Source organism: Microchirus variegatus (genome assembly GCF_963457635.1).
Source record: "Microchirus variegatus genome assembly, chromosome: 19".
Classification (NCBI taxonomy): Eukaryota; Metazoa; Chordata; class Actinopteri; order Pleuronectiformes; family Soleidae; genus Microchirus; species Microchirus variegatus.
The window spans coordinates 15736661-15764157 of NC_139820.1; the positions used below are offsets into that span (position 1 = coordinate 15736661).

The following is a 27497-nucleotide window of genomic DNA, read 5'->3' on the forward strand; positions in this document are numbered from 1 at the left end:
TTGATGTGATAAAAACAGAGTCGGATCACAGATGGCATCATTCACAGCTGAGATTGACTTGAGCCGAGTTGGAAAAGTCTGTGTTTCTGCAGAACATTAGCACCACAACTCCACTCATAAGTTACCAGGCAACACAAACTCTGGCTGCAGGAAACGTGACCAGTGCATGATGGAAAAGTGTCATCTAGCTATAACGTTTTCTCCACTTCAGAGGGTAATGACTTGAGAACCTTTAAGAATTGTTTGGCTTTGTATCACCATGGTAATCTGTCCGTACCGTTTCCACAGACAAGAAGATGTGGGATGAGGATTAGGGGAAGTGTACATTCATCTCTTGGCCCTGTCTGCTGACTCTGTATCCGCATATCCATGAAGTTTGACACCTGCACCATAGCATTAGGATGATGTTCCAGGATGGATTGGATGATGCTGTGCGAGAGTGATAATTGGGTCAGCATTGAAAACCTCCTACTTTCCCTGAGGCTGACCTGACATGAGTGAATGCTGACCATAGCAGTGTAGGAATGGTGTTTATTTGGCTAGCACAGCTACTCTGACCCTCACTGTGATGCCTTCTTAGCTCTGAGATGAGCTGCTGGCAGCTACATACTGAGCAGATGAGGGTCAGTGTGTAATTTGTCTTACTCGTCGTTTTCAAGTGGAACAGACTCTGGTGACAAGGAGAACATTTGTAGAGCAGTCCTTTACAAGAGGAGCTCACTCCTTTCCCTTCCCCTCTTCCTCATTCAAACGTGGGTCTGCCATTTGTTGTTTTCATGTTGGAGAGCTATAAATAAATAGAGTTGCGGACTACAGCTATAAAGGTATTTTGTGAATATGGGTCAAATTGAATTTTCCTGCAGCTATAGGGGAGAGCTTCTCCTGATGCTATGTTGTGATTACACTAATCTTCTCTGTCACATCCAGATGGTCTGCATGGTTCATCTGAGTCTGTGAGATTGTCAGGGATAAATGAAGCTGAAAGCTCATGTTAAGTCTCACGCAATCAATTTCTCAAATTTTTTTTACCACTATGAGTATATATCCCTCTCACATCTCTCCCTGAGGGCTAGCCCAGCTTAGAATAAACATCAGCAGCCAGCTTTGTCTCTATGGCAACAGCTGCGCATGCGGAGAAGGTTTACCAGGGTTGGGATGGTGGTTGATGCTGCTGACTGTGATCTGGTACTTCTTTAAGGGGATATGAGGTAAGAGCTGTTGGAGACCACAGTTGGCATTTTTGTATGTGAAATGGACACAAAATGAAGAATCACGTGATATTGGTGAGTCACTGATGGTTGTTACTTGCTTGAGTAACTGGGTAATGGGTCAGTTGGCCTGTGAAAGCCACACAGCCAATCTGTCAGTTGGTTTAAGCTCATCCTGACTCCTCACTGTCATTATTGTCATCTACAATTAAAGCATCCTTTCTTTGCCTTTCAGTGGTGGGTTGATCCAGGCCAAACTGCTCGAGCATGCAGAGTATTTGTTTTTCTTTTTTCCTTGTTCACTTTTATAAATATTATTTAGTTACACCCTTGAGCCTGATTTGTCAGCAGGGATTTTGCTCTGCGTGTTTTCTCTCCCCATGCTGATATCTGAGTCCTTCCAACACTCGCTGTTCCTAGTTTGTTTTCTGTAATTTGAGGATTGTGCTCTGTTGCATCCTTCTGCTTCCCTGGTTGTTTCCAAGCAAAGTACATTCTGTTACCAAAGCAGGATGACCTCTGACCTGATTAATGCGTCATCCAGCAGCTGTGTGTTCACACCATTGTCAGGCAATCACAGCCATGATGTGACGTCATTGCTGGTTGCAATACTGTCAGTGGCCACCAGGACAACAAAACAAAACTCCAGTCAAAAACATACCTGCTGTTAAACTTCTCAGGATGCTTCTCCCTTATGACATGGAAATAATGTGCAAATGAGAAAAGTACAGCATCAGTGCTCGACTGTTGGATGAATTATGGTGAGTGTCAGAGTAAGTCATGAACGGGTCTCAGGTTTTGAAGAATTTCTTGGTTGACCCTTGGTTGACCCTCTAATTTCATGTCAGAAAGTATTTCTGATTTCCATTCCATCTGTATTCTTCTCCTTGCTATTAGCGTTTCAAAAGCAACTATGTTTTCTTTATTACTAGGTGTTAGAAAGTCGCCTCCTTGGACCCCCAATATGGCTGTTGAAGGACTAGGTCATACATCTAGATCAAAGGCTTCATTTAGAATCCTAAATATCAATGTCCAGAACATGTGGCATAGATCTGCTCGGTCCGGTCTGCAGCGGTCGCATATGTTCATATTGGAATATATTTTACTATAGTAGCAGTGAGGAACTTTAAACATTCACCCAGCTTAAAGCTCTGTCCCATACAGAGCTTTTGATATGTTCCCATTTTGTTTTGATGTCATCCATGGCTACATGACTGTCTGTAAGATATATTCTAAATGTGAAGACTCGGGCAATTTAGAAAATGACAGGATATGTGTTTGGGTAAAATGACGTATCTGAAGGTATTGGAAAAAGTTTGATTGAGATTTTGAATTTATTTGTTCATTCATTGAAGCTGGGAAAACCTTATTTATGAAAAGACTTTTGCATGTAGTAAGGCCCAAGAGTTCCCACTGCTTGAAAAGATGTTTATTACAGATGGGACTAAGGGTGAATTCCAATTCCTTGCTTAACCCTCAATCTCAAAAATGCGCGCTCCCGCTAGTGCAAGTGCTGTCCCGATTCTCAGAAAAATTAAGTTGAGGGGCAAGTTTAAGGGCTGTATCGCCCTCAATATTGAGATTTTCCGACCCCACCCTTGGGAGCAAGGGCTACCCAGAATGCATTGCGTGTTTTCACATAACAAAGATGGCGTCGAAACGATTACGCTACAAATGAAGTATTTTCTTTGTTAATAGAGATATAAAAATTATGAAAACCATGGTATTATCTTAGTTTAGACCCATATTATGAATTACTGACGTCATTGTTGAGTAACATTTATTTTTATTTTACGATCTTTTGTCAATAGCCGGCCGGTGCGCACACGCGATCATTCGCTATCGTTTACCCTTCAATAAGCCGTGGTGTGTGGTAACTGTCAGCTGAATATGTCCGTGGTTGTGGTATTTGTATGAGTATCATCTTATAACTAACTGACAACCTAATAACTTGACTGAAATATAATAATAAATAAATAATCAAGACGTAAATGTGTTCTTCTTCTTCTTTTTTGGTGTTGACAGACTGGACGCAGCTTTCGTGTTATTCTGCCCCCCGCAGTCTGAAGACGTATCTGCATTTAAGGGGTGTCCCATTTCTAAGTGATAAAATAACCATCAACACCCTCAGACAGGTGAAATGCATCCAAATCCCCCGTGTTGAACTTACTGCCGAGGAGAAGCGTTTGGGGATAAAGGAAGTTTTGATGTTAGCGGTGCAGTGAGGGATGACACCAGAATCAAACAGAACAATGCCGAACTGTAGATCAGTTAAAAAGATTTAAAAATCCTGAAACCTCCTGTTTAGTTGTCCTTGAGAAGGCATGTTGATTCTTTTTGCATAAACAAACATTATTACATTTGAGCTATGATGGTGGTGAATTAATTTATAAATACAGGTCATTATAAATTAGTTGGTTCTTTTTATATTTTTTTATTTTACAATTTAAATACAATAAACAAGAGGTGTTTCCTTTTAATGTGTCCATTGGTAGAATCTGTAAGCAACAATAAACGAGTTATATTATAAAGGATATTGGCTAAATATCCATATATCGTCAAATTGTAGTATTATTTGTTGCCAATATTGCCCACCCCTATTCTGATTTTGGAAAAAGAAAAATGTGATATGATCCACCTGTGATGTAAATGCTTTACCAAACAACATGGAGGAAAGAGACATGTGGCAAGTAGAATTGAGCCATCCTTTCTCTTGTTGTTAGGCTGAGAGATTTAACCAGTCCCCAAGGTTATCTCCTCTCAAGGTCATTCCCTGGGTGTTGGCTCTGACTCGTAAAGCTTGGTCCTTTGCCCAGAATTTCTGCTTTTTGATCATTGATCATTTGTCTTCACTTTTTCTCCCAGTGAAGCTCTGACCAAGAGGTGGCAGAGGCTGTCTGTGCTTTTTCTGTGAAACATGAGCCTCTGTCAGGTACAGCCAAGTAATCCAATACCACTTCCTGTTCTCACCTTGTGCAAACAGGCAAGGCTGAGTAGGTGTCATTTCAGGGACACTTTTTTTTTTGGCCAGCCTTCTTGTTGTTCAATAATTATCTGCCTGGAAAATCCCCTGCGATTCAAGGGTAAAACGGATGATGTGGGCTTTAGAGCTTCATGTGAAACCCAACCTAAATCCATTTTCATAAGTCGGTGTGCATTTTTTCACATCACCAGTGTGCACTGTGTGACCTTTACTTTATCTTTATCTGTACAGTATTCAGATTCAGAGTCTCATACAGCACACACTGTGCCAGTATGGAGTTCTTCCTCACCAAACTCATCAAACCATGTATTTATAGTTCTGTCTTTGTGCATTGGAGCACAGTCATGTTGGAATAGAAAAGAGTATTCCTCAAACTGTTGCCACAATGTTGGAAGCATAGCAGTGTCCAAAATGTCTTGCTATGCTGAAGCATTAAGCTTGTCCTTTATTGGAGAGTAGGACCCCAAAGCCTGACCGAAACACCTGAATTCAATACTGACAATGATTATTAGCGACAACAACCATTAAACATCAATCAGATATCAATGTAGGCATCTTTACTTCATTTTGAAATAATTTATTGGTTCAGTTTTTTTTTCTTGTTCAATATAAAATCATGTATTAAAGCTCACATAGAGTGGTCCTGTTGCACATATATGTTAGTTATGGAGGTCTACTTACATACATTAACTTGTTTCTATGGTCAAAAACCTCCTAGTTGCTGTAAACGAGCCGATAGAAATCCTCTTTTCTGACGCCGTTTCCCAACTGCGAGATTTGAGACTCAACTCTCTCATCCAGAAGACAGAGTCTTGTGATTGGCCAGTATATTCAGCACACCCGCTCTCAGAAGCACAGCTCCCTCCTCTGGAACGGTGGATGCACTGCTACTCATTATCAAAACATTGTTTTAACAATGTTTAAAAATAGCTTCTTCACGACTCCCCGCCGCAGTCCCTTTTATGACTTTGACCCGGAGTCAGACCCAGAGTCAGAAGACACTGTCGCTCGTGAAACACCTCCACAACGGACGTTATTCTTCTTCTGTGGTTCAATGTACGCAACCAGATGTGCCCGGACGAGTGCCCGGAGCAGGAGGATCTGCTGTTCAGGAGAACCGGTGTTTACGTAACCGGACCTGGTTTTTTAAGAGATCTCGCTGACCCTGAGATTACAATAAAACACAGCGTTCTCAGCAGTGGCTGAACTGTTTGTTAAGAACCTTCAGGGCTTCTTAAACAAGGTAATGACGCATATACACACTAAAAAACAGCGTTAATAGGAACTTCTGGTCTAGGTCCGCTTTAAGAAACCATACATAAACCATATTTGTTCAATATTCATGCACAATTATTTGTACTGCAGTTCTATTTATGAGTGCATTTAATGGGGAATTTCTTTTTCAATCTTTTTCTTTTTTTCATTCTTTCATCAGTATATATATAAATGGCACTGATTTATGATGAAGGTATTATTATTACTGTGGTCCTCTCACCATCTAATTCATTTTTGATAAAGTGATTGTGATGTTTTCCTCTTTTTCCTCAGAGGAGTTCACAGTGATCAGAGAGGAACATGGATGAGCTGCAGGATGTACAGCTGACTGAGATCAAGCCCCTGCTGACCAATAAGGTGAGTTGCAGGCCCATGAAACTGCAAAACCTCACACACAGTTTTGAGGACACTGCATTGCCTTCCATTCATTTGGACAGCCTAAACCAAGTGTTGTCCCTAAACTTAACCATAAACATTTTAATGCCTAAACCTAACCACAATTTAAATCTGAGCCTTAACTTAACCAGTTCCTCCTAAATGAGATTCTGCCTCATTATGACCAGGAACGACTGGTCCTCACAAGGTCAGTAATTATGCCTGAAATGTAATGAATGCACACACACAGTGTGCTCTAAACACAAATGAACATCCCATATGGTTCTTGCAGGCTTATGCATATTTTGCAATTCCATTCATCAAAGTGAATGATTCATATATCTTCTCAGCTGTTGGAAGGGAAAAATGAAAAGAAGGGGGAGCACGGGATGGTAAGTCAATTAAAAAGAGAGCTTTTTACTCTCTGTATTAGGCAAGATAAGAGAATCTGAGAGAAAACCAGGTCTTGATTTCAGAGATATCTTCTTTTAGGTGACTAATGTACGGTCCATCATAAAACAGCTGAGTGAAGGAGACTGGCACTGACCTCTCACTCCACCTAGTGGTCAGCACATTAAAAAGAGACAGCAGTAGTTTTGAAATCAGTTGGAGATGATGATGATGACGTGACAGAGATAGATGTGGTGAGGGGTGTACAGTATGTACTGCACTTCTGCTTGGCTGTGACAGTGTGACATACAGTACACATGAGGAGATAAGAGGGAGCGTGTAATTACGTCCCAGACAGTTGGCATGACAACAAATGAAACTGGTGCATCACTCCATCGCTCACATACAAACTCTTGATCTCTGAGGGAAATGCAATAGTCCTCACACCCTGTCTCCATATTAAACCAGGGCCAATGTTACAGACAATACTGACATGTGGTCGATGTATTTGAAATGTCTTCATTGTGTCTATGCAGCTGGATTAGGGTTAGGATTAGGGTTTACCAGCTCAGAACTGTATCACAAGAGCTGATTATTGATATGAGACATAACTTAGACACAGTCAGGGAAAGCATCATACACTTTTATGATCACTTTAAGCCTCATCCCAATCAGAATTTGTGTTCACATTTAAGATTTTGACTCCACTTTTCATTGTTTCTTTTGTATAAGATCACAGCATAATCTGATCAAGTCTCTGTACTGGACAACAGCATTAAAGACAATAAAGATTGTAAAATTGTGTGCTCTTGGTGCTAGCATACATGTTTATTCATGCATACACAGTTCAGAAGACGAATGTGAGATCATCTCATGTAGACCATACTGTACGTCACTAACGGGTGCACTCATATGGCTTCTTTCAATTCTTCTTCTCTGTAGTAACCTTCCCCCTTTTTCTTATCATGCAGAATGCTCGCAATTTCCAGGACTTCGACTGCCAGGTGAGAGGTGTTTTTCTGCTCCATTAAAAAGCATTGCTGAACGATTTTTAGAGGATAGTGATTATGGCACTGGGACATGGCCCCATTTTCAACCCCCACCCTTTTGTTTGTCTGCTTGTCCTCATCGATTTTACCACTCAACTCCCGTTCTCTCAGTGGATAAATAAGAGTCTTCCACCACTGCAGCTTTTGTGTTATCCAGGTTTCTTATTTGTTCTCAGTGACAGTGAGGGGTCGGCTGTGTGGTAGAGTGGCTCATCTTCCAACTGAAGCGTTCAGAGATTTTAATCAAGGCTCCTCTAGTCTACATCATTGCTGCCTCTATCTTTTCTCTATATCTCTATATTTTCTGCTTCCCCTGGGTTCCATCCTAAGAAAACATGGCATCTCATTTAATTTTTATGCCGACGACAGTCAGATTTATGTCCCACTGAGAAAGAAAAATGCCTGTCTGCAACCACTTCTATTATGTCTTGATGACATAAAAGCATGGATGTCACTGAACTTTTTAAAATTTAACAAAAAGAAGACAGAAGTGATAGTGTTTGGTCCAAGCGGCTCTAGTGAACGCCCCCCTGCTGATTTGGGCCCTTATGTGAAGCCTTTAGTCACAAACAGGTTTTATTATGGACAGTGATTTTAAATTGGACCGGCAAATTGGGGCAACAGTAAAGTCCAGCTTCTTTCACCTCAGGCAGCTGGCAAAGGTGAGGCCATTTCTGTCTCAAAAACACTTTGAAACAGTAATCCATGCCTTTGTTACATCTCGGCTGGATTACTGTAACGCTCTTTATCTCAGCCAGTCCTCCCTCTCACGTCTCCAGTTGGTCCAGAACGCTGCTGCTCGCCTCTTAACTGGAGCACGTAAGAGGGAGCACATTACTCCCATTTTGGCCTCCCTTCACTGGCTGCCTGTGCATTTTAGAGTCCATTTTAAGATTATTTTATTTGTTTTGTTTTGTATTGTTTTAAAGTTTTATTGTTTTAATATATATATATTTTTTTTAATTGTCTCCTATGTTTTATGTGCCATGTTTTATTCATTGTATTGTTAAGCACTTTGTCCCAGCTATAGCTGCCTAAAGCGCTCTATAAATAAAGTGGAGTTTAGTTGATTATGAAAGGTTTAGTTTGTATCATCCATTGTTATTACTGAGGAATCTGACATCAGATCTTTCCACAGTTGGAATGCAATATGTCCTACTTTAGCCGTTGCTGCCTGTCGTGGCTGCTGCCCGAGGCCATCTCGTGGACCGATTATGAAGTACTATTCACATACACACCTGCATTTATAAGCATAGGGAATACAAAAAAAGTGAGGGTAGAATACACAAGCCTGTATTTCTCTGTGTTTTGATGCACAGGCTCCAACATTTTCATCCTATCTGCTCTTTGTAATCAGATTACACTCTTCATAGCTTCATACCTTAACAAGCTAGTAAGTCACAGCCATGACAGTAAACAGTGGAAACAGATGGTGATGTAAACAGTGATGGCATTGACGTGTTTGCCCTTTGTAAGTATTACAGTTAGGCCCATAAATATTTGGACATCGGCACAGTTCTCTTTATTTTGGCTCTATGCACCACTACAATGGATTTGAAATGAAACGAACAAGATGTGCTTTAACTGCACACTTTCAGCTTTAATTTGAGGGGATTTACATCCAAATCAAGTGAACGGTGTAGGAATTACAACACTTTCTATATGTGCCTCCCACTTTTTAGGGGACCAAAAGTAATGGGACAAACTAAACAATCATAAATCAAACTTTCATTGTTTAATACTTGGTTACAAATCCTTTGCAGGCAATTCCAGCCTGAAGTCTGGAAGGCATAGACATCACCAGACACTGGGTTTCATCCCTGGTGATGCTCTGTGAGGCCTCTACTGACACGCTCTTCAGTTCCTGCTTGTTCTCAGGGCATTTTCCCTTCAGTTTGGTCTTCAGCAAGTGAAATGCATGCTCAATCAGATTCAGGTCAGGTGATTGACTGATAACATTCCATATTTACCTTAAAAAACTCTTTGGTTACTATTGCAGTTTGGTTTGGGTCATTGTCCATCTGCACTGTGAAGCTCCGTCCAATGAGTTCTGAAGCATTTGGCTGAATATGAGCAGATAATATTGTTGGAAACATTTCAGAATTCATCCTGCTGCTTTTGTCAGCAGTTACATCATCAATAAACACAAGGGAACCAGTTCCATTAGCAGCCATACATGTCCACACCATGACACTACCACCACCATGCTTCACTGATGAGGTGGTATGTTGTGGATCATGAGCAGTTCCTTTCCTTCTCCACACTCTTCTCTTCCCATCACTGTGGTACAAGTTGATCTTGGTCTCATCTGTCCAGAGGATGTTCTTCCAGAATTATAACAGCTTTTTTAGGTGTTGTTTGGTAAATTCTAATCCTGTCTTCCTGTTTTTGAGGCTCACTAATGGTTTGCATCTCGTGGTGAACACTCTGTATTCACTCTGGCGAAGTCTTCTGTTGATTGTTGACTTTGAAACACATACACCTACCTCCTGGAGAGTGTTTTTGATCCGGCCAACTGTTGTGAAGGGCTTTTTCTTCACCAGGGAAATAATTCTTCTGTCGTCCACCACAGTGGTTTTCTGTGGTCTTCTAGGTCCTTTGGTGTTGCTGAGCTCACTGGTGCATTCTTTCTTTTTAAGAATGTTCCAAACAGTTGATTTGGCCACACCTAATGTTTTTACTATTTCTCTGATGGGTTTTGATTTTTCAGCCTAATGATGGCTTGCTTCACTGACAGTGACAGCTCCTTGGATCTCATATAGAAAGTAAACCGCAACATATTGAAAATGCAAATGTCACTCCTGGAATCAACTCCAGAACTTTTACCTGTGTCATTGAAGGTGAAATAATGAGGGAATAGCCCACAATTGTCCATGAAATAGCTTTTCAGTCAATTGTCCAATTACTTTTGGTCCCCTTAAAAGTGGGAGGCACATATAGAAAGTGTTGTAATTCCTACACCGTTCACTTGATTTGGATGTAAATACTCTCAAAAAGCTGAAAGTGTGCAATTAAAGGACATCTTGTTCATTACATTTCAAATCCATTGTAGTGGTGCATAGAGCCAAAATAAAGACAACTGTGCCGATGTCCAAATATTTATGGGCCTTACTGTATATACATTTTTATATTGTTACAATACAAGAATGCACCATTTGTGACTTTTTGCAGATATCTCATATGCCAACATAGTGGGAGTGCCTGGGCCAAAATGAATAAACACAAATAAATGAGAGTTGATGCCGGTTTAGAATCTAGCTCTGATTCTTTATTTCATGTCATCCTGCTTATGAGATAAACATGCTGCAAAGGTACCATTGAGCACCATTGAAAACACTCCGGTCCAGAACTGCCTTTATGATTTTTAAAATTCAATGACTTAGTGATAGGTGTTAAAATGGACCTCTTGTCTCTGTTTGTGTGCTTGATCTAGGTGGTAGTTGGATAGGACAGTCCTTTGTTAGTCCCACAGTGGGGACATGATGTCACAGAAGCAAAGACTGTGAAGAATAAGCACACATATCCATGTCTATGAATGTGACTATTTACATTATACAGTGTCCAGGTGATCTTTATAGTGTAATGTGAGAGTGAGGAATAGCAGTCCAGCATGTGCAGAGTGTAGGCCCTCTCTGCTCTGTTACATGGATATTATGATATTGTGCTTGTGAAGGGTTAAACCTTTCACCAGCCCTTTCTCTCTCTCTTTTCTGCAGTCATGTCTGCTCGCTGCATCCTACCAGAGCTAAATATAGCCACGCAGTTAGGGCTGAAGCAGGCATATACTGCATGTTCCCCATCTACTGCTCCATGTTAATGAGATGATGCTGTTGCTGCTGCTGCTTGCTGCTGCTGCTGCTGCTGCTGCTGCTGCTGCTGCTGCTGCTTGCTGCTGCTGCTGCTTGCTGCTGCTGCTGCTTGCTGCTGCGCTCACGCAGATGCTCATGATGATCTTCTTTGAGGTTCACTTCAAGTGTATTTGACCTTATTTCAGTGGCAGCCATTTTGACCTTACACAGTCACAGTCATTAGCCTCAAGGACGGAACAGAAGTCCTTATCATTCTCATTCTTTGGTAGAATCAAATGTACATACAGTACATCCAAATGTAACATTTTTTCTGTTTTAAGTGACAGAAATTATGAGAAAATGGCAGTTGATTAGTATCGATTTGTCAGTGCTACAGTTTATATTGACTAAACATATAAACTACCAATAATATGAATTTGTCTTCCTCTGGATGATTGGCTAAACTCAAACCTAATTTATTTGGACTGGACTGTAATAAACACAGCAGGAGTTCTCCTGAAGGGCCATCACTGTGGCCATCGCCATCTCTCTGAGCAACCTCTGTGACACTTGAGACTTCTCTGCTGCTAAAGCGCCCACCACAGGCCGTACACTGGTACTGCATGGTCATGTCAGCATCCCACGACCTGATGAACCTTAAGGGTATAGTGCTGTGGTCCTGTGGTTCTCCTGTGATGTCCAATCACACCACTTGAAAGATCCTTTGTTTTGAAGTTTATACTTCAAAATCACCAGATTGGATATTGGAAAGAAAAAATGTCAAATCCGATGAGAACCAGAAGTCCTATATATTGCATACCTCACTAAGTAGAGCCTGTAAAAATGTAAAATAAGAATCAGCAACAGCATTTTAGCTGAGCCATTGTGGCCTGTTCTTCATGAGAAGAATATTTGTTCCACAGTTGGAGAAATATGTCTTTAGTGAGCACAAATTGGTTGTGAACAGCTTCAGAGTTAAAGAAGGAGTGTAATGAACTGAGTTTGTTATATTGGTAATGATATTGGACACAAAATGTGGTATTGTGCTATATCCCTACTTCAAAAATGTAATAGAAATAGAGAGAGAGAGAGGGTCTGATGCTGCCCTCATGTTCTCGTATGTATTTTAAAAACTACTCCAATACTGCTGCACCTGATACCACTCTACACACCTCCAAGTGAGCGGAGCAGGTGTGTGGCAATAAGTGTATGTGTGGCAATGTCAGCAGTTTGGAAATATTTTAAGATAAGCAACGACGACAAAAGTAGAGCTGACTGTAACCTGTGCTCTGACTGTAAAAGAGGAGGAGGAGCTGAAACAAAGTCATTTGATAAAACATCTAAACACGGTGGATCGTGTTGGTGTAATGGCCCTTTTCCACTATGGTCCCAGCTCGGCACGGCTTAGGTTGCTTTTCCAGTACAAAATACATATAAGTACAAAATACCTACTCAACGTGGGCGGAGTCATCGCTGCACAACTGCATGAAACTGTGGTGACTTTGTTTTACACGCACACACACACATTGACACAGTGACTATTGACTTGTAAAGCAGTTGTTTTCAGTGTAACTGAATCACAGACTCCGTCTGACAGTCTCTGGACTGAAATACAGCAGCAGGGTTTGTGATGCCGCTCACAATCAGCACTGCTGTCCCTAAATACACCTCCTCTGTTATAATATGATATATAATATTTCCCTGGTAATTGTTGGAGATTAACCCACATTTCTAGGATTAAGTCTTTTTAACTGATCTACAGTTGAGCATTGTTCAGCTTGACTTTTGTGTCAGACTTCTCTTCCTGTGACGACGTCATGCATAGTATCAGCTCAGCGGGCTTGGAACCTGACCAGAGCAGGTACTAATGCTAGTGGAAATGCAACTTTGTCGTGTCGCGCCGTGGCGAAGCGAGACAGTGGAAACACACCATAAGTATTGAATTCAGACCCAAATGTTTTAAGTGGAGAGCAAAACAGTTATAGTGAGTGAAAAAAAAATGTTTTGTCAAGTAATTTAAGACATCTAAAAAAAAGTGCTCATTCAGGAAAAAGTGATATTTTTGCCTCAGAGGTATTTGTTTTTATATATGGTATGCTCCAAATCATTTTTAAGATGTCATATAATTGATGAATGGTTATAATTCTACTAATGTCATAACTGTGCTTTATTTGATGGACTTTGGCTGAGAAGTGAAATCTTCTGTCTCAGTTGGCCCAGCAGAGGGCGCCATAAGGCAGCTTATTATGTGGCTGCAAGTCTCAGTATGCTGTGTTTCTGTGTAAATGTCCTCGCGTCATTTTCAGACATTATCAGATGTAAGTTGCATCTGAAACCAATCAAAAAGATTGAAATGGATTGTCTTCTAATCATGATGTAATTTTCCATGTATTATTCAAGTCAAAGATGCTGTTGAACTGTGAGTGTTGGTCTGTGTGCAGAGCAGGATCAATTTGCTGAGAACCTTCATTACTCATTGCATAACACAAAGAGACACCTGCTCTATTGAGGACAGAGTCCGTCACACACAGGTCAATGTGACTGACTGTAGGCACTGGAATAGCTGATTTATATGCTAATAATAGCTTTAGCAGGAACAAACACAGAAACATGGAGTGAATGGTGTGGAAATGAATGGACTGAATATGGTTGTCTGTGTGGTCTTATTTGTTTACTCTGGTTCTACAGGAGTAATGTACACACTGACATACAGTAATGGTCAGTGTCGCTCCCTAAAGGAAAAACAGCAGCCAAACCTGCTGCTACACTGAAGAGCCAATCAAGAGCCCTGCCTTCTTTTAGCCCCTCCCCCTCCTGCAGAGGTGTGACGCCCTGCACTGCTGTGTATGACACACACACACACGCACACACAGAGGAGATCCATCAATAATATATGATATGGCTCTAATGACTGAAGTCATTGATCCTCTCATGTAGGCTCATAATTGTGCAATAAAAATAGTATCTTGATGGAAAGAGAGGAAAGGAAAGAGGCTGTGTTTTCTGGTAAATCTGAAACATGATGAGGTTTATTTTTAAAAGAAGATGCGCATGATGATGTGATTTCTCAATCTGTGTATCATTCGTTCATTTGTGTTTCAGAATAAAATGAAAAAACGGATATCTGTTTGTTTAGTTTCCAATTCACCCGACAGAGTAGGAGTGAAGTATTGTTTTAGTGGCTCTGTGTCTGTCTGTCTGTCTGTGCTCTGTCTGAAGGCGCTAATATGACCAGCAGAGACCGCCAGAGGCTTGTTGCGTGAATGGGGAGAAGTCTGCCATCACCGATTGCCTTGTTTGTTTTATTTTGAAAAACAAATGAATAAATTATACACAGATTGTCCTGCAGCACTTTAATACTGCTGCATCTCAGGCAGCTCTGACTGAGCGATTCACTCAAAAACATGTTTTTTCCTCCATTCGCTTTATGATGCATCACTTGGGTGATGTTGGATTTCTCTGTTTGGGCAAAGTGAAGCTAGTATTGAGTTGGAGGCATTTGTGAAGTTGCTGTGATGAGAAGCCATTTGTGAGCCAGCATCAGACTAAACATGATGTTGCAGCATACATCCCAGAATGAACTCTCTCCTCTCCTTTCCTCTGTGACGTTAGCACCCTGCCCATTCTCTTGGACTGCCTCTGCATCTTTTGCACCCCATCACCCCTTCTCTGTGCACCTACCCCTCCCACCTTTTCTCCCACTCTCCTCCTCCTCTCCATTCTCCTCTAAACCCCTCCCTCTCTCTTTCTCTCTCTCTACCCACATGACCCTCAACAGTCCAATAAGCTGCACTGATGCCTGGATGTAGGGACGCGATGTGACTACCAAGCACAAACTGCAGTCTCCCTCTTCTCCACCTTCTGTGTCTTTCTCGTCTCTGTCTCCCTCTCTCGTCTTACCCGCCCTCCTCGTCTGTTTTCATTCAGACTATTTTCCAATCTCCTCCTCATTCCTTCTGCTGTGTCACTCTCTGTCCTTTCCTCCTCCCTGTCACTGCTGTGCTAGCCTCCTCACTCTACATTCCTCCCTCCTTCCTCTTTCTCCTCCTCCTCCTCCTTTGGGAGAGCTTCAAAGCTGCCCAGCACACACTTGCACATAGCATAACACCCTTCTCTCCTGCGTGGGAAAAACATGTCAGCTATTCTGGACCTGGACCAGATTGCATGCTCTGGGAATGGAGTGGTGAGTGACATGCATCTTGCCTGCCTTGACACACCTGGCTGGGTCCATGCAGCAGGGGCTTGTGGTTCAGATTAGGAGAGAGCGGCTGGTGAGTGTTTTCTCCAAAGACGTGGAGACAACAGCTGGCTCCAGGAAGTGGAAAGCTGTTGGTGGTCTCTGCCTGGTTGCTTTTCACCACCTCCAGCAACACGGCTGAGACTTAAGGTTTTTTCTTTTGGGGCAGCTGCTACCATGGCTTCAACATTTGGTGTGTGTGTGTGTGTGCGTGTGTGTGTCCGTGGGTGTGTCCCCACAGGTCACACAGTGTCCATGTGTGCTCAGACTTGGCTGAACATGTGCAGGATGCAGTGGTGCATTTTAATGTGATGCTATGAAAGATGAATGTGTGTGGTGTGAATCTGCAGATGCTTCAACCACATAATGTGTGTGTGTGTGTGCTTCTCTGTGCGTGTTTGTCGTCCATCCACGCGGTCATTCATGTTTGTGTTATTTATGGGTTGCATGTTTGAGTTCAGCTCTAATGGCTTTCTTTCTGTGAATCCAGGATTCGCATGTCACCCTGTTTAAAGATGAATATCAGTCGATGCATGTAGGTGCATGGAGCCAGCGTTGTGTTCTCTATGCTAGAGGCAGGCTGTGAGAACACTCACCTCCCCCCACACACACTTACACTGTAGCAGCAGCCACACTCCTGCCTCCTTGCACAGACCTTGAGTTTGTAATGTCAGCACTGCCTTGATGACACCCGCATAAATACTGATGTGTGTGTGATGAGATGACATGATTCCACATATGTGAAGAACACACACAGCATGGATGTGTGTATGTGCACACAGGCTGCAGAGTTTCTGCCCTGTACTCCTGGCGGCGGGGGGGGGGTATAACAGCATGGCATACTGCTCTCCTTATCTCACCTCCTTCACTCTTCTTCATTTTGGTACTGAAAACGCAAGAGCACACCTCCAGAGGAAAGCTTCCCAAACATGCACACCCTCACTTTCTGTGCACTTTCCGTGCACAACTGAAGTATAAGGGACAGAAGGTTGCTGTCATTGCAGCGCTCTGCTTCCCTTTTCTCCTCTGGCTGTCGAGACTAACAACCCCGCCCTGTTTTCGTCTGATGCCTCACCCGCACACACACACACACACACACACACACACACACACACACACACACACACACACACACACACACACACACACACACACACACACACACACACACACACACACACACACACACACACACACACACGTACACCCGGGTGTGCGTTTGTCTGCTGGAAAAAGAGAGGCAGATGAGTTCCAGATCAATACATCTTCTATTAAACCATGTCAAGACCTAAATGGACAGATAAAAGCTCCTTCACTTCCTTTTCAAATCCATATTTTCCCTGAAGTCTTCTCCCTAGTTTTGGTTAGTCATACAGGTCTCCTGCTCTCTTCACGCTCTTTCCTCCCATTTCCTTCTTCTCTCTCTTTCTCCTTTTACTCTCTGTCTCTCCCACCTTCATTCTCCAATATTAATTGTAAATTAAACACCATTTAAATTACTATCACAGGCTGGCCAGAGCTGCCTGCTTTCTTTGGCACATGTTCAACACACTGGCTACACGCTGCTAGAATGACTGCTGGTTAAGACCGAGGGCCTTTCTATGTGGAGTTAGTTTGTGTGTGTGTCTGTGTGCACACGCGCATGACCAATCACTGGATAAAAATGTTCACCATACACAAACAAAAGGAGGCTGACTCCTTTTCTACACTGAGTGTCCTTGACTCTGTCCTTGTCTAAAAATGAAGTGTGTGTAGCACCACATCCATGGAGCGATTCCTTTCCTCTCTGTATAGAAGTGGTTCAGTGTTTCATATCTCTAAAAAGTTGTCAGCAGATTGGTTTCCTTCAGGGTTTATATACTATCTTAGGAAGAGAGGTCACATGCAGTGAGATTGCTTTGTGTTATTTAGCTCGTGCACAGTTTATTTAATATTTCATGTGTGATTTCCAATCCCAGATGCAAATTACTGCAGCCTCCGTCCCCTCTGAAGACACATTTGTGACACTTATCTGTCAGCCACACACACGCACACACACACAGGGAGTGTAGGGTCGGAGTCCCCCTCGCTCTACAACCATGCACGTAGCTGCTGGGGATGGCAGCACATTTATTTTTGCATGTTTCGATGCCTGATACAATAGCACTCATTTTAGACCTTTAAACTTAAACTACGAAGTTGTTTGTGTGCTCATGTATTCACCACCTACAGCCATTTCAAGCTATTTCAAAAACATCATTCTGCAGTGTGGAGCAAATAGTCTTCTCCCACAAAGAAGAAATGACTCGGCTGAAATGCTGTTGCTGATGATTATTTACGTTTTTACACTGTGTACCCAGTGAAGCATGCAGCATACAGGGTTTTGGATTGAATCAGTTTTTACATGTATTGTATTGGCTCGTCCCAGGAGCTCCATCCTTGTATCTTGTCGCACTAACCATGGGAAGAGTGATGTGCTTGTTGTTTGTGTGATTATAATATGATGCTGTGTTTCTTTGTCACATCCTGTACTGTACATCACCACATGACTTCCCACTATGTCACGCCCTGCACCAATGACTGCAAGCCGGCTTTTTTGCTGTCTCATCTTTCAGCCGCTTTCCCTGTCAAATTTAATGACCTTTAAGCCACTTCTAGCACTACGAGGCACTAATATGGGGCTCTTTTATTAAATAGATTAATATTTAGATAGCTGGTATTGACTTTTACAATTTTAATGGGTCATTTCATAATGTTTAAGTGCTTTGGGTTTCACACCATGCCCGGTTAACTATTTACCCAAATGAAAAGAATGTTTCTCAGAAAACCTATTCAGAGCATTGTTTTGTCTGAGGGCACAGGGGTTGTGTGGTGGAGAAAGAGATAGGAACATGTTCTGCATCCTTAATCTGAGATACAATGTGCTTTTTCTTCTCTGGCGTCCATTATCTTCAGGCTTCTTTATAGCCTTGATGTAGGGTGAACCTATTCAACTGCTTGTGGTACTGTAGCTTGAATATTATGATTATTCTTGTCTGGGGAATAATGTGTGCAATGAAGTATTTGTCCTTGGCTGAGATACTGTTCATTTAAAAAGATAATGTCCACAGATAAGAAATATCCCACGGGTTAAAGGGACAGTTGTATGGTGGTATGAGGCACTGCACATGGTCGGTGCTGACCGTGCTGTGCTCGTGGCACAAGTAAAAGCTGATTTTAGCCACCTAATGAAAACTACACCATTTGTTTGATATCAAGAGTATTTTTGACACTTTATCTCACCATTGGACGGTCTTTATTCACTTTGCAAACCCCTCACTTTCCCCTCACCAAAGACCAAAGAGAGCTTCAGTGATTTTACAGCATCACAGCACACATAGGTTGTTGATCCACCATATATCGTGATATAAATCAAATCAGTATTTCTGTAAGGCTGGGCGATACGGCTTATACATTATATCTGGATATTTTTTGGCTATATATACTATGTGTAGAGAGGGTAAATGTACTCACTACACAAAATAAAATATCTGCTATTTATGATCTCTACAGTTATAACCTCTCATTTCAGATAAGACATGGTTTATTTATTTTATGTTAAATAAAGTACATTTACTTTACTTTAATTTATAGTCAATGAAATTGTGGCAATATCCAAAATCTAAGGCCAGATCGTACGGACCAAAGTCCATAGAGAGTATCAGTGATTTTACAGCATCACAGCACACACAGGTTGTCGATCCACTGCTGCGTCCACCTCCATCAATAAGTTCAAATGTGATATTTTGTATTTTTTATTCTTCAGTCTTGGGAAATTTTCATTCCCAATTTTCGCTAGCGCACAAACTTACCAAATGAGGCAACAGCAGCAGCCCAGCAGCTCCTGTAGCCCCATGATCTAAAATCACTGGTTTTCTCTATGTGAGTTTTCACAAACTTCACTTTCTAGTCAGAAACAGTGAGATTGGAGTTTTAGCTTCTATAAATCATTTAACGTCTAATGTGGAGACTACAACGAGAGTTTTGTTTTGTTCATTTTATGGTAATCTCCATTTGATTGGGTTAATTTGACACAATAAATGAAACCCAGCCACAGGGGCCACATCCAGTGTTCTCCTCGTGCTGGTCCCAAGCGTGGATAAATGGGATGATTGCATCAGGAAGGGCTTATTAAAAACTCTGAATATTATTATTATAATTGAATATTATATATGGATAACTAAGAAGAAAAAAATGTGTGTGTTTTATTGAGCTGTATAGCTTTATTGTTTGCTTTTCTCTGCAGGAGCATGATATAGAGACTCCTCATGGCGTTCTCCATGTGACGATGAGAGGTGTTCCCAAGGGCAACCGACCTGTCATCCTCACCTATCATGACATCGGGTTAAACCGTGAGTCACACAAACACATACTCATGCACGACGTCCATTTACCATCAATCAGGTCTTCAACAGTCTGAACTACTGCTCTGTGTCCTCTGGTTCCACCTTTTTAGACAAGTCATGCTTCAATACCCTGTTCAATTATGAGGACATGCAGGAGATCACACAGCATTTTGCAGTGGTTCATGTAGACGCACCCGGCCAGCAGGAAGGTGGACCTCCCTTCCCCAGTGGGTGAGTTGTCTGGCCACTTTTACACTCTGACAAATGGGAATGCCTTCATTTTAGTGGAGGAGGAGCTGCAGTCAATGCATTGATGTGAGCTGAGAGTGCACAGTCATTCTTAGCAATTATCAAACTCCTAAGTGTTTGAGTATTCATTTAAATCTATAGGACTGGGAGATATGGGAAAACATCTTATCAATATACTGTTTTATTTCATATGATATATATCATGATATAAATCAAATCAGTATTTCGGTAAGGTTGGGCGATATGGCTTATAAATTATATCTGGATATTTTTTGGCTATATACTGTATGTATGTAGAGAGGGTAAATACACTCTAAAATAAAATATATTTTCTCTATCTATTTCTCTACAGTTATTACCTCTTGTTTCAGATAAGACCTGGTTTATTTATTTTATGTTAAATATGGGATATTTCCTTGCATTAGAAACACAATTTGTAGTAAATGAAATTGGGACAATATCCAAAATCTAAGACCAGATCGTGTCTCATGTCATGATATAGATGTAATATTGATTCATTGTCACTTCTTTGATTAATCCTCACATGCATGAATTCATTTGTCTCTAGTTATCGCTACCCCACCATGGAGGAGTTGTCTGAAATGCTGCCCTCTGTGATGACTCAGCTCAAGTGAGTATAGCTGATCAATGCTCATGTGCACACACTGATGGTTATGTTCCAGTCCAACAAGCCCTCCAACTCATACGACCACATAGGTACGAATACGACCCATGAGAGCGTTTCTTACGTTAGCGCACCCCCGCCCCGTAAACAGGCGAGCATTGCGGATTGCGCCATCATATGTATGGTCAGACAAGTAAATCTGAAGTAGTAAGTACAGTAAACGTGTTTAATTAACATTTGAGAACCATAGAACATGTTGGCAGCGCATTTTAATGTTGTTTCGCCATCTAGTATAGTATCTAGAATTAATACAGTGGATAATATTATAAGTGCTAATATTAACCGAAAACAGCGTTAGCTAGCTCATTTTAATGCGCCATCTAGTATGGTATCTAGAAATAATACCCAACCCAGTTACACCTTCAACAAATGGGCTTATACTGAACTTTTATTATGCCTGGGTATTTTGACACTTTAGAACTACAGAACTTGCAGCGCACCACACCTCTCCATGTTGCCATCTTGTACAAATTGTAGTTCTTCAAGCTTTCTTCCGGGTTAGGGTTATCTTAGCACACTCGCTCTGTTTCACCGTCTAAAGGGGGTGCGTTCAAAGGCAGAACTTCCGCAACGTTTGAAAACAGAACTTCTGGGGATCGTATTTGGATACTTTTTTTTGTTGTGTAGTGAAAATGTGGCTTAAAGTTTGTTCAGACATAATGTGGCTTCCTACCTAGACGGTGCCCCATATTAGTCAATCCATCAGATAGATTAATAATAAACGTTGATTAGCTAAACGTTGCCGCTTGTGAACATACTGCAAGGACGCAATTGGCGGACTTACCAATGCTACGATGTCCAATCACGAAATGATGCAACTCCGCTTAGTATGTCTTATTGCAATATTTGATTGGTAACGAAGGTCAAAGTTTATGACGAGTCCCGTGAGACACCGGAGGGTCGATATTTACTCGACCGCAAGAGGTCGCTTGATTTTAAAACGTAACTGGCGGTCGTAATAGGCTGCTTGTACAAACGACCTATGTGGTCGTTTTTTCCAGGAGGACAGTCTCTCCAGTCTCATGGTAACTAGTACTTTCTTTGCAGGGTCAACACTGTGATTGGCATCGGTGTGGGAGCAGGAGCGTACATCCTCACCCGCTTTGCAGTGAGTCCACATCACTATCACAGCAGTCACATCACCTGTTCCTTTTTTGTTCTTTTCCTCTGTTCCACCTCGACATGCTATCGATATGTAATGACGGTTCTCAGGCCACAAAGCTTTATACACTGAGCATTAAATCCTCCTGTGTGTCCCACACAGGGCATCAGGTTGTTCCATAGTTGGCTACATGTGCTACCATTCTCCACATGATGACTCATCTTGGCTAGGTCTTGGCTTGGATTTTTTAAGCAATTCCAAAACTATAGCCCCTAATTCATCCCCCAGTGTGTATTCATTGTTTCATGTCTTCATTTAAACAGACAGGCTTCACTTCTGTCATGCTCCGACAACTTTGCAGTGTTTTATAATAATAAAAATAATAACAATAATAATAATAATAATGCAAAGACTCATGGGTACATGCAGGATGGAACTATACAAGTAAAGCTTGAGTCCAGTACTTCATGTGAGATGGGGGCACATGAACACATGCTCCATTAAGATATAATTTTTATTAGGACCATATGTGAAAATCCTTTATTTCTAACTCAGAATTCCTGAAAAAATGACTGACTGACTTTTTTCCAGAATTTGGCCCTAATCCTCCTCTGTACTTTCTTAAACAGTATCGATTACATCATTTTAACCCATTGACGGCGGGAAAGCATTGCGGCACTTCTACCATTGACGCCGGGAGAGCGGCTGCGCGTTTTATTCTCTCATAGAAATTTGAATAAAACAATCAAAAATATACTATGTGGACAAGAATGGTTGATTTTTTTTTCCTCTTCACAGCTGAACAACCCCACTCTGGTGGAGGGTTTGGTTCTGATTAACGTGGACCCCTGTGCAGAAGGATGGATTGACTGGGCAGCATCAAAGGTGAGGTTTCTTTGTCTTAATGTCTTCTATCTGAAATCAGAAGGAAACTAGTTTTAGAATTATGACATACTTAATAATATTGTTGAATGACATATTATTATGTCTCTGAGCTTCTCCATCCCTACGCTCCTGCTCGGTGCCCCATACATACATACGTATATATATATATATATATATATATATATATATATATATATATATATATATATATATATATATATATACATACATACGTATATATATATATATATATATATATATATATATATACATACATACGTATATATATATATATATATATATATATATATATACATACATACGTATATATATATATATATATATATATATATATATATATATGTATATGTGTATATATATACATATATGGGTCAATGACAAATAAAGCTTCTAAAAAGGTATTTTTTTAAAGTATTTTCAAAATGGATGTAATGCATATTTTTGAGTCGAGAACAATGTGTTTGAACATTTCTTATATATTGAATAACTATTCTAACTGTTTTAACTCATTTTTTAACAGTATTTTTAACTTCACAACAAAAGAAATGTCATGTGGCACAACCAACTATTTATATAAAAAAAAAAAAAACATTCCTAATATTTATTTTGAAATTAATTATTTGGCAACTATACCTTAAGGTGTCTACACTAGATAAACATTATTATTTTTTATCATTGTGTTTTTTTTTTTACAATAATTTAAGATTTTTGCTTTCTGAAGGTCAGGTTTTAAGCATCCTTAACATCCAATTTTACATTTAAAGACAGGAAAATAAACACACAAATACACAACTTCATATATTCAGTATAATAACTTCACACATTACATTTATAAACCATTTGGTCACTTTGACGTATCATTTATTGGTTTAAATTGGTTGCACCACTTGACAAATATTGGTTGCACCACCTGACCACATTAGTTATGACATGAAATATGCTGAAAAAATGCATTTTCATTTCAAATAGTAACCTGTGTTTTAGACATCAGTTAAACCTAACCCTAACCCATCAAAAACAATTCACATAACATTACATCTTTATGATGAGGATCGAGCACAGTCACGATGAAGTGCAGGGGATCTGGGTAGATGTTACTAAAACGAGGTAACAGACTCTTAAAGAGCAGAGCTCACTTTTCATTGTTTTCACACCATGTTCTCAATCTTTGTGAAGAAGACACTTTAGCGCTGCAATTAATGGAATAACAGATGCATCAGATGAGCTGATGTCTTTAGTTAACTGCTCAGAGAGAGAATGTTCTCTGGTGTGAAGTCAATGTCGCAGGGAGTTCATAATCTGCTCCTTATGCAGCCAAGTTTCGCTTTAGCGCAAAGAGACGTTCCAGCATTGAATAGTTGCTGTTTGGATGCAAGCATTATTTTCTACCCTTGTCATGAAGGTCACACAGAACACTTTTTTAAAAAACAAATAGTTTTATGATAAAATAATTGTTTTTCTAGTTTTACAATGGTTTACATTAATTTTCCACCTGACATGGAAAGTGTACCAACCTACATATAGTTGAAAGTAGTTATTTTTATCAGTATTTGACAGAGATCAACACAACTTTTTGCTTAGTCCCAAGGTTCTCTGGAGTTCCTCTGGCTGATGCAACATTCAGTTTACAGCTATTGTCTCTTGACTTCAAAATAAAGTCCAATGTTTATGGTTGCACCACCCTGATATTTAGGAAATGTAAATTGCTAAACAAGAGTTTTGCAGTTATTTTAGCAGCTTTAAAACTATTGATATAAGGGAAAAAACATTATTCAAAAGACTTCAAACATAAAATTATGCCAGAATATTTTATTTTGAGTTTATCATTATTAAAATAAAATGTTTAATAGTTTTCTTAGTCTGCTCACTTGCTCGGACAGCTGCATCACCTGATATCTTAGGGGTTTGAGAAGCCAAAACATAAAATAATATAATTATTTGAATTTACTGAAAAATGTATGAAAATTAATAGGTTTTATGGAATAAAGTGATAGATGTCATGAAAAGATAAATTATGTTTTTTTTTATATAATGGACTTGTCATTGTCATTGACCCATATATATATATATATACATATACAGTATATATATATATACATATATATATATATATATATATACACAAACCATTTACCATTTATTATTAATTATACCTGTTGTGGTTTTGAGTTGAGAGTCCAAAGTTAATCAAAACCAAGCTTGATTTTATACAAAAGAAACTTAACAGAACAGCAAACTGAGTCTCTCTGTGCTCACTTTTTTGGATTACTTTAATTTTGAGTGGATTATCTGGCTTCAGTTCCAGAGCACAATGAGCCACTGTACTGCTTTATTCTAATACTGTATGCAGTATTATGTTCAGGGACCACATTCTTTGTTGTGTTCGTGTTGCTCACAGTCATGGAACGTGTTGATTCAAAGGAATAGTTCAGGAATTTTAACGTCTGTTAGCATTAGAGAGCAACAAAGAAATGTATCATCTGCTCCCTCATAGTGGCACTGACTCATATTGTAGCACAAGAGCTTTAGAAGCACCTGGTGTACAGTTGGACAGTTTCTCCCCTATAGATCTCCCTGAGTTAACATCATTAGTTTCATCATCTAAACCATCAGCCTGTTAGTTAGAGCCCATCCCTATGAAGCTGTTTAAAGATGTGTTTCTTTCAATTAACAGTTCTATATTAACTCAAATTAATCTATCCTTATTAACTGGATATGTGCGCCAAACTTTTAAAGTAGCAGTGATTAAACCCCTCCTTTAAAAAAAAAGTGGGCAATACACGCTATTAAGAACTGGGGTATGTAAACTTTTGATCAGGGTCATTTGGGTAGTAGGGTATGTAAACTTATGAGCACGACTGTATGCTTCCTTTAGGGAACATTATTAGAAAGCACAACATACACTTTCATTTTAATGCAGATGACACACAGTTATATGTATCAATGAGGCTGATGAAACATTAAGTCCTGGATGACCTATAACTTGCTACTTTTACACTCGGACAAAGCTGAGGTCATTATACTCGGCCCTAAACACTTTGTCACTTTAGATGACATCACCATGGCCTAGATTAGATTACTTCCACTCATTACTATCTGGAAGTTCCGATAATTATGTTAAAACCCTTCAGTAAATTCAAAATACTGCAGCTCGAGTTCTGACAGGAACTAGAAAGAGAGACCATATAACTCCAGTGCTAGCTTCTCTACACTGGCTCCACGAACAGTTTAGAATTCAATTTAAAATCCTCCTCCTCGTGTACAAGGTACCTGAAAGGTAAGAAGGCGAGCCTGATTGGTTTGGTGGGTCACAGCTTAAAGGTTGTGAATCACTGTGTCACAATATTGTAATGGCAACATACAACTGTATTTCTTCACAGCTATCAGGACATGAATATGCTTGAATGAAATGAACTGGATCTGTGTTCTGCTCCTGTGTTGCAGTTGTCTGGATGGACCAGTAACTTGGTGGATGTCATCATGTCTCATCACTTCAGCACTGTGAGTTTCTCTTTCACTGCAGTGCAAAAATAATCAGGCTTGAAATGAAACGATATCATTTCATTTCAGTTCCGTGTATTTTTTTTTTTAATCAGTGTGGATAATATCTAGTACATATCACTGATTTATTCAACATAATGAATATGATGACTATCAATTTAACAACTTTTAAAACCAGAAGAAGTCATCATGTTCTCACTCACGCTCACTCTCATCACTCATTCTCTGTATTAAGTCTGGAACTGAATCCCCGGATGCTTTGCTGTTATTTATGTAATAGCTTTCTATTTCCATCCTCCTGGAAGCAGATACTGTGATACGTAGATTTCAGGCTCTAGTTTAATACGTGACAGTGTTCTGAATCTTAGCGCATTGTTTATATACATAATCCCACTTCTTGGCTGGATGTTTAATGCAAATGTATCCTTGTAGATTTAATGAATTCATGTTAGCTTTATTGTTTCTGCTCAACCAAACATGAACAATATTACTCTTCTGGTTACTATTGTCTCTTTCCTTTCCTCCAGGATGAACTGACAGAGAACCAGGAGATCATCCAGACATACCGTCTCCATATCGCCCATGACATCAACCAGGACAACCTGGCTCTCTTCTGTGGCTCCTACCAATAGTAAGATACAGCAAGTTATTAAAACATAGTAAAAACATGGTGTATATGCAAATGGTGGCTACTTTGAGGAATCTAAAATATGAAACATATTTAGAGTTTCACACTTTTGTGATGACTACATAATTCCTTATGTGTTCATTCATAGTTCTGATGCCTTCAGTGAGAATCTATAGTGGAAATAGTAAATAGTCATGAAAATAAAGAAAAACCATTCAAATGAGAAGGTGTGTCCAAACGTTTGAATGTTAGCGTGTAAAGAATTGTGGTGTCTTAGCGTCCTCACACTAGCTGATCAAATTTTCTCTCCTTGCACCAGCCGTCAGGACCTGGAGATCGAGAGGCCAATCGTGGGTCTGAATGAGGACACAGTCAACACACTCACGTAGGTTTTATGACTAACTGACACACATTTGTCCCTGAGCACAGTGATCACATGTGCAATCCACTGCCACTGAGTCTGTGTGAAAAATGCCCAATTTTAACCAATGCCAATACAACCAAATGATGTTGTGTAACAGACCAAGATTGAATGATTTTTTTTAAAAGTACATACTAAGCAGACACTTTTAGAAACTGTCACACTCATCTCTAATTATACAACACAACTTATTTTAGGTATTTGAAGGACATTTTGACCAAATCCCTCTTTTCTTTTACCGAGTCAGTCTTTTGTTCAGCTCTGACTCAGTGGGTTAAGTGAATCGCCAAAGATTCACTCGCTCTTTTCTCATTTCCTTCTCTTGGCTGGCTTGAA

The 27497-nt window shown here is 40.2% G+C and overlaps 1 protein-coding gene across 1 annotated transcript in view; it reads left to right on the forward strand.

Annotated features, from left to right (window-relative positions):
* The window catches only part of ndrg3a (ndrg family member 3a), a 50456-nt gene that overhangs the window by 16979 nt on the left and 5980 nt on the right, over positions 1-27497 (forward strand). The window contains exons 2-11 of the mRNA XM_083906179.1: positions 5740-5823; positions 7203-7235; positions 19570-19675; positions 19780-19900; positions 20487-20549; positions 21651-21711; positions 22504-22590; positions 26056-26112; positions 26640-26743; positions 27060-27125. Coding sequence (XP_083762305.1) covers positions 5767-5823; positions 7203-7235; positions 19570-19675; positions 19780-19900; positions 20487-20549; positions 21651-21711; positions 22504-22590; positions 26056-26112; positions 26640-26743; positions 27060-27125 — 755 coding nt within the window. The 5' untranslated portion in view covers positions 5740-5766. The remainder of the gene's footprint in view (positions 1-5739; positions 5824-7202; positions 7236-19569; positions 19676-19779; positions 19901-20486; positions 20550-21650; positions 21712-22503; positions 22591-26055; positions 26113-26639; positions 26744-27059; positions 27126-27497) is intronic.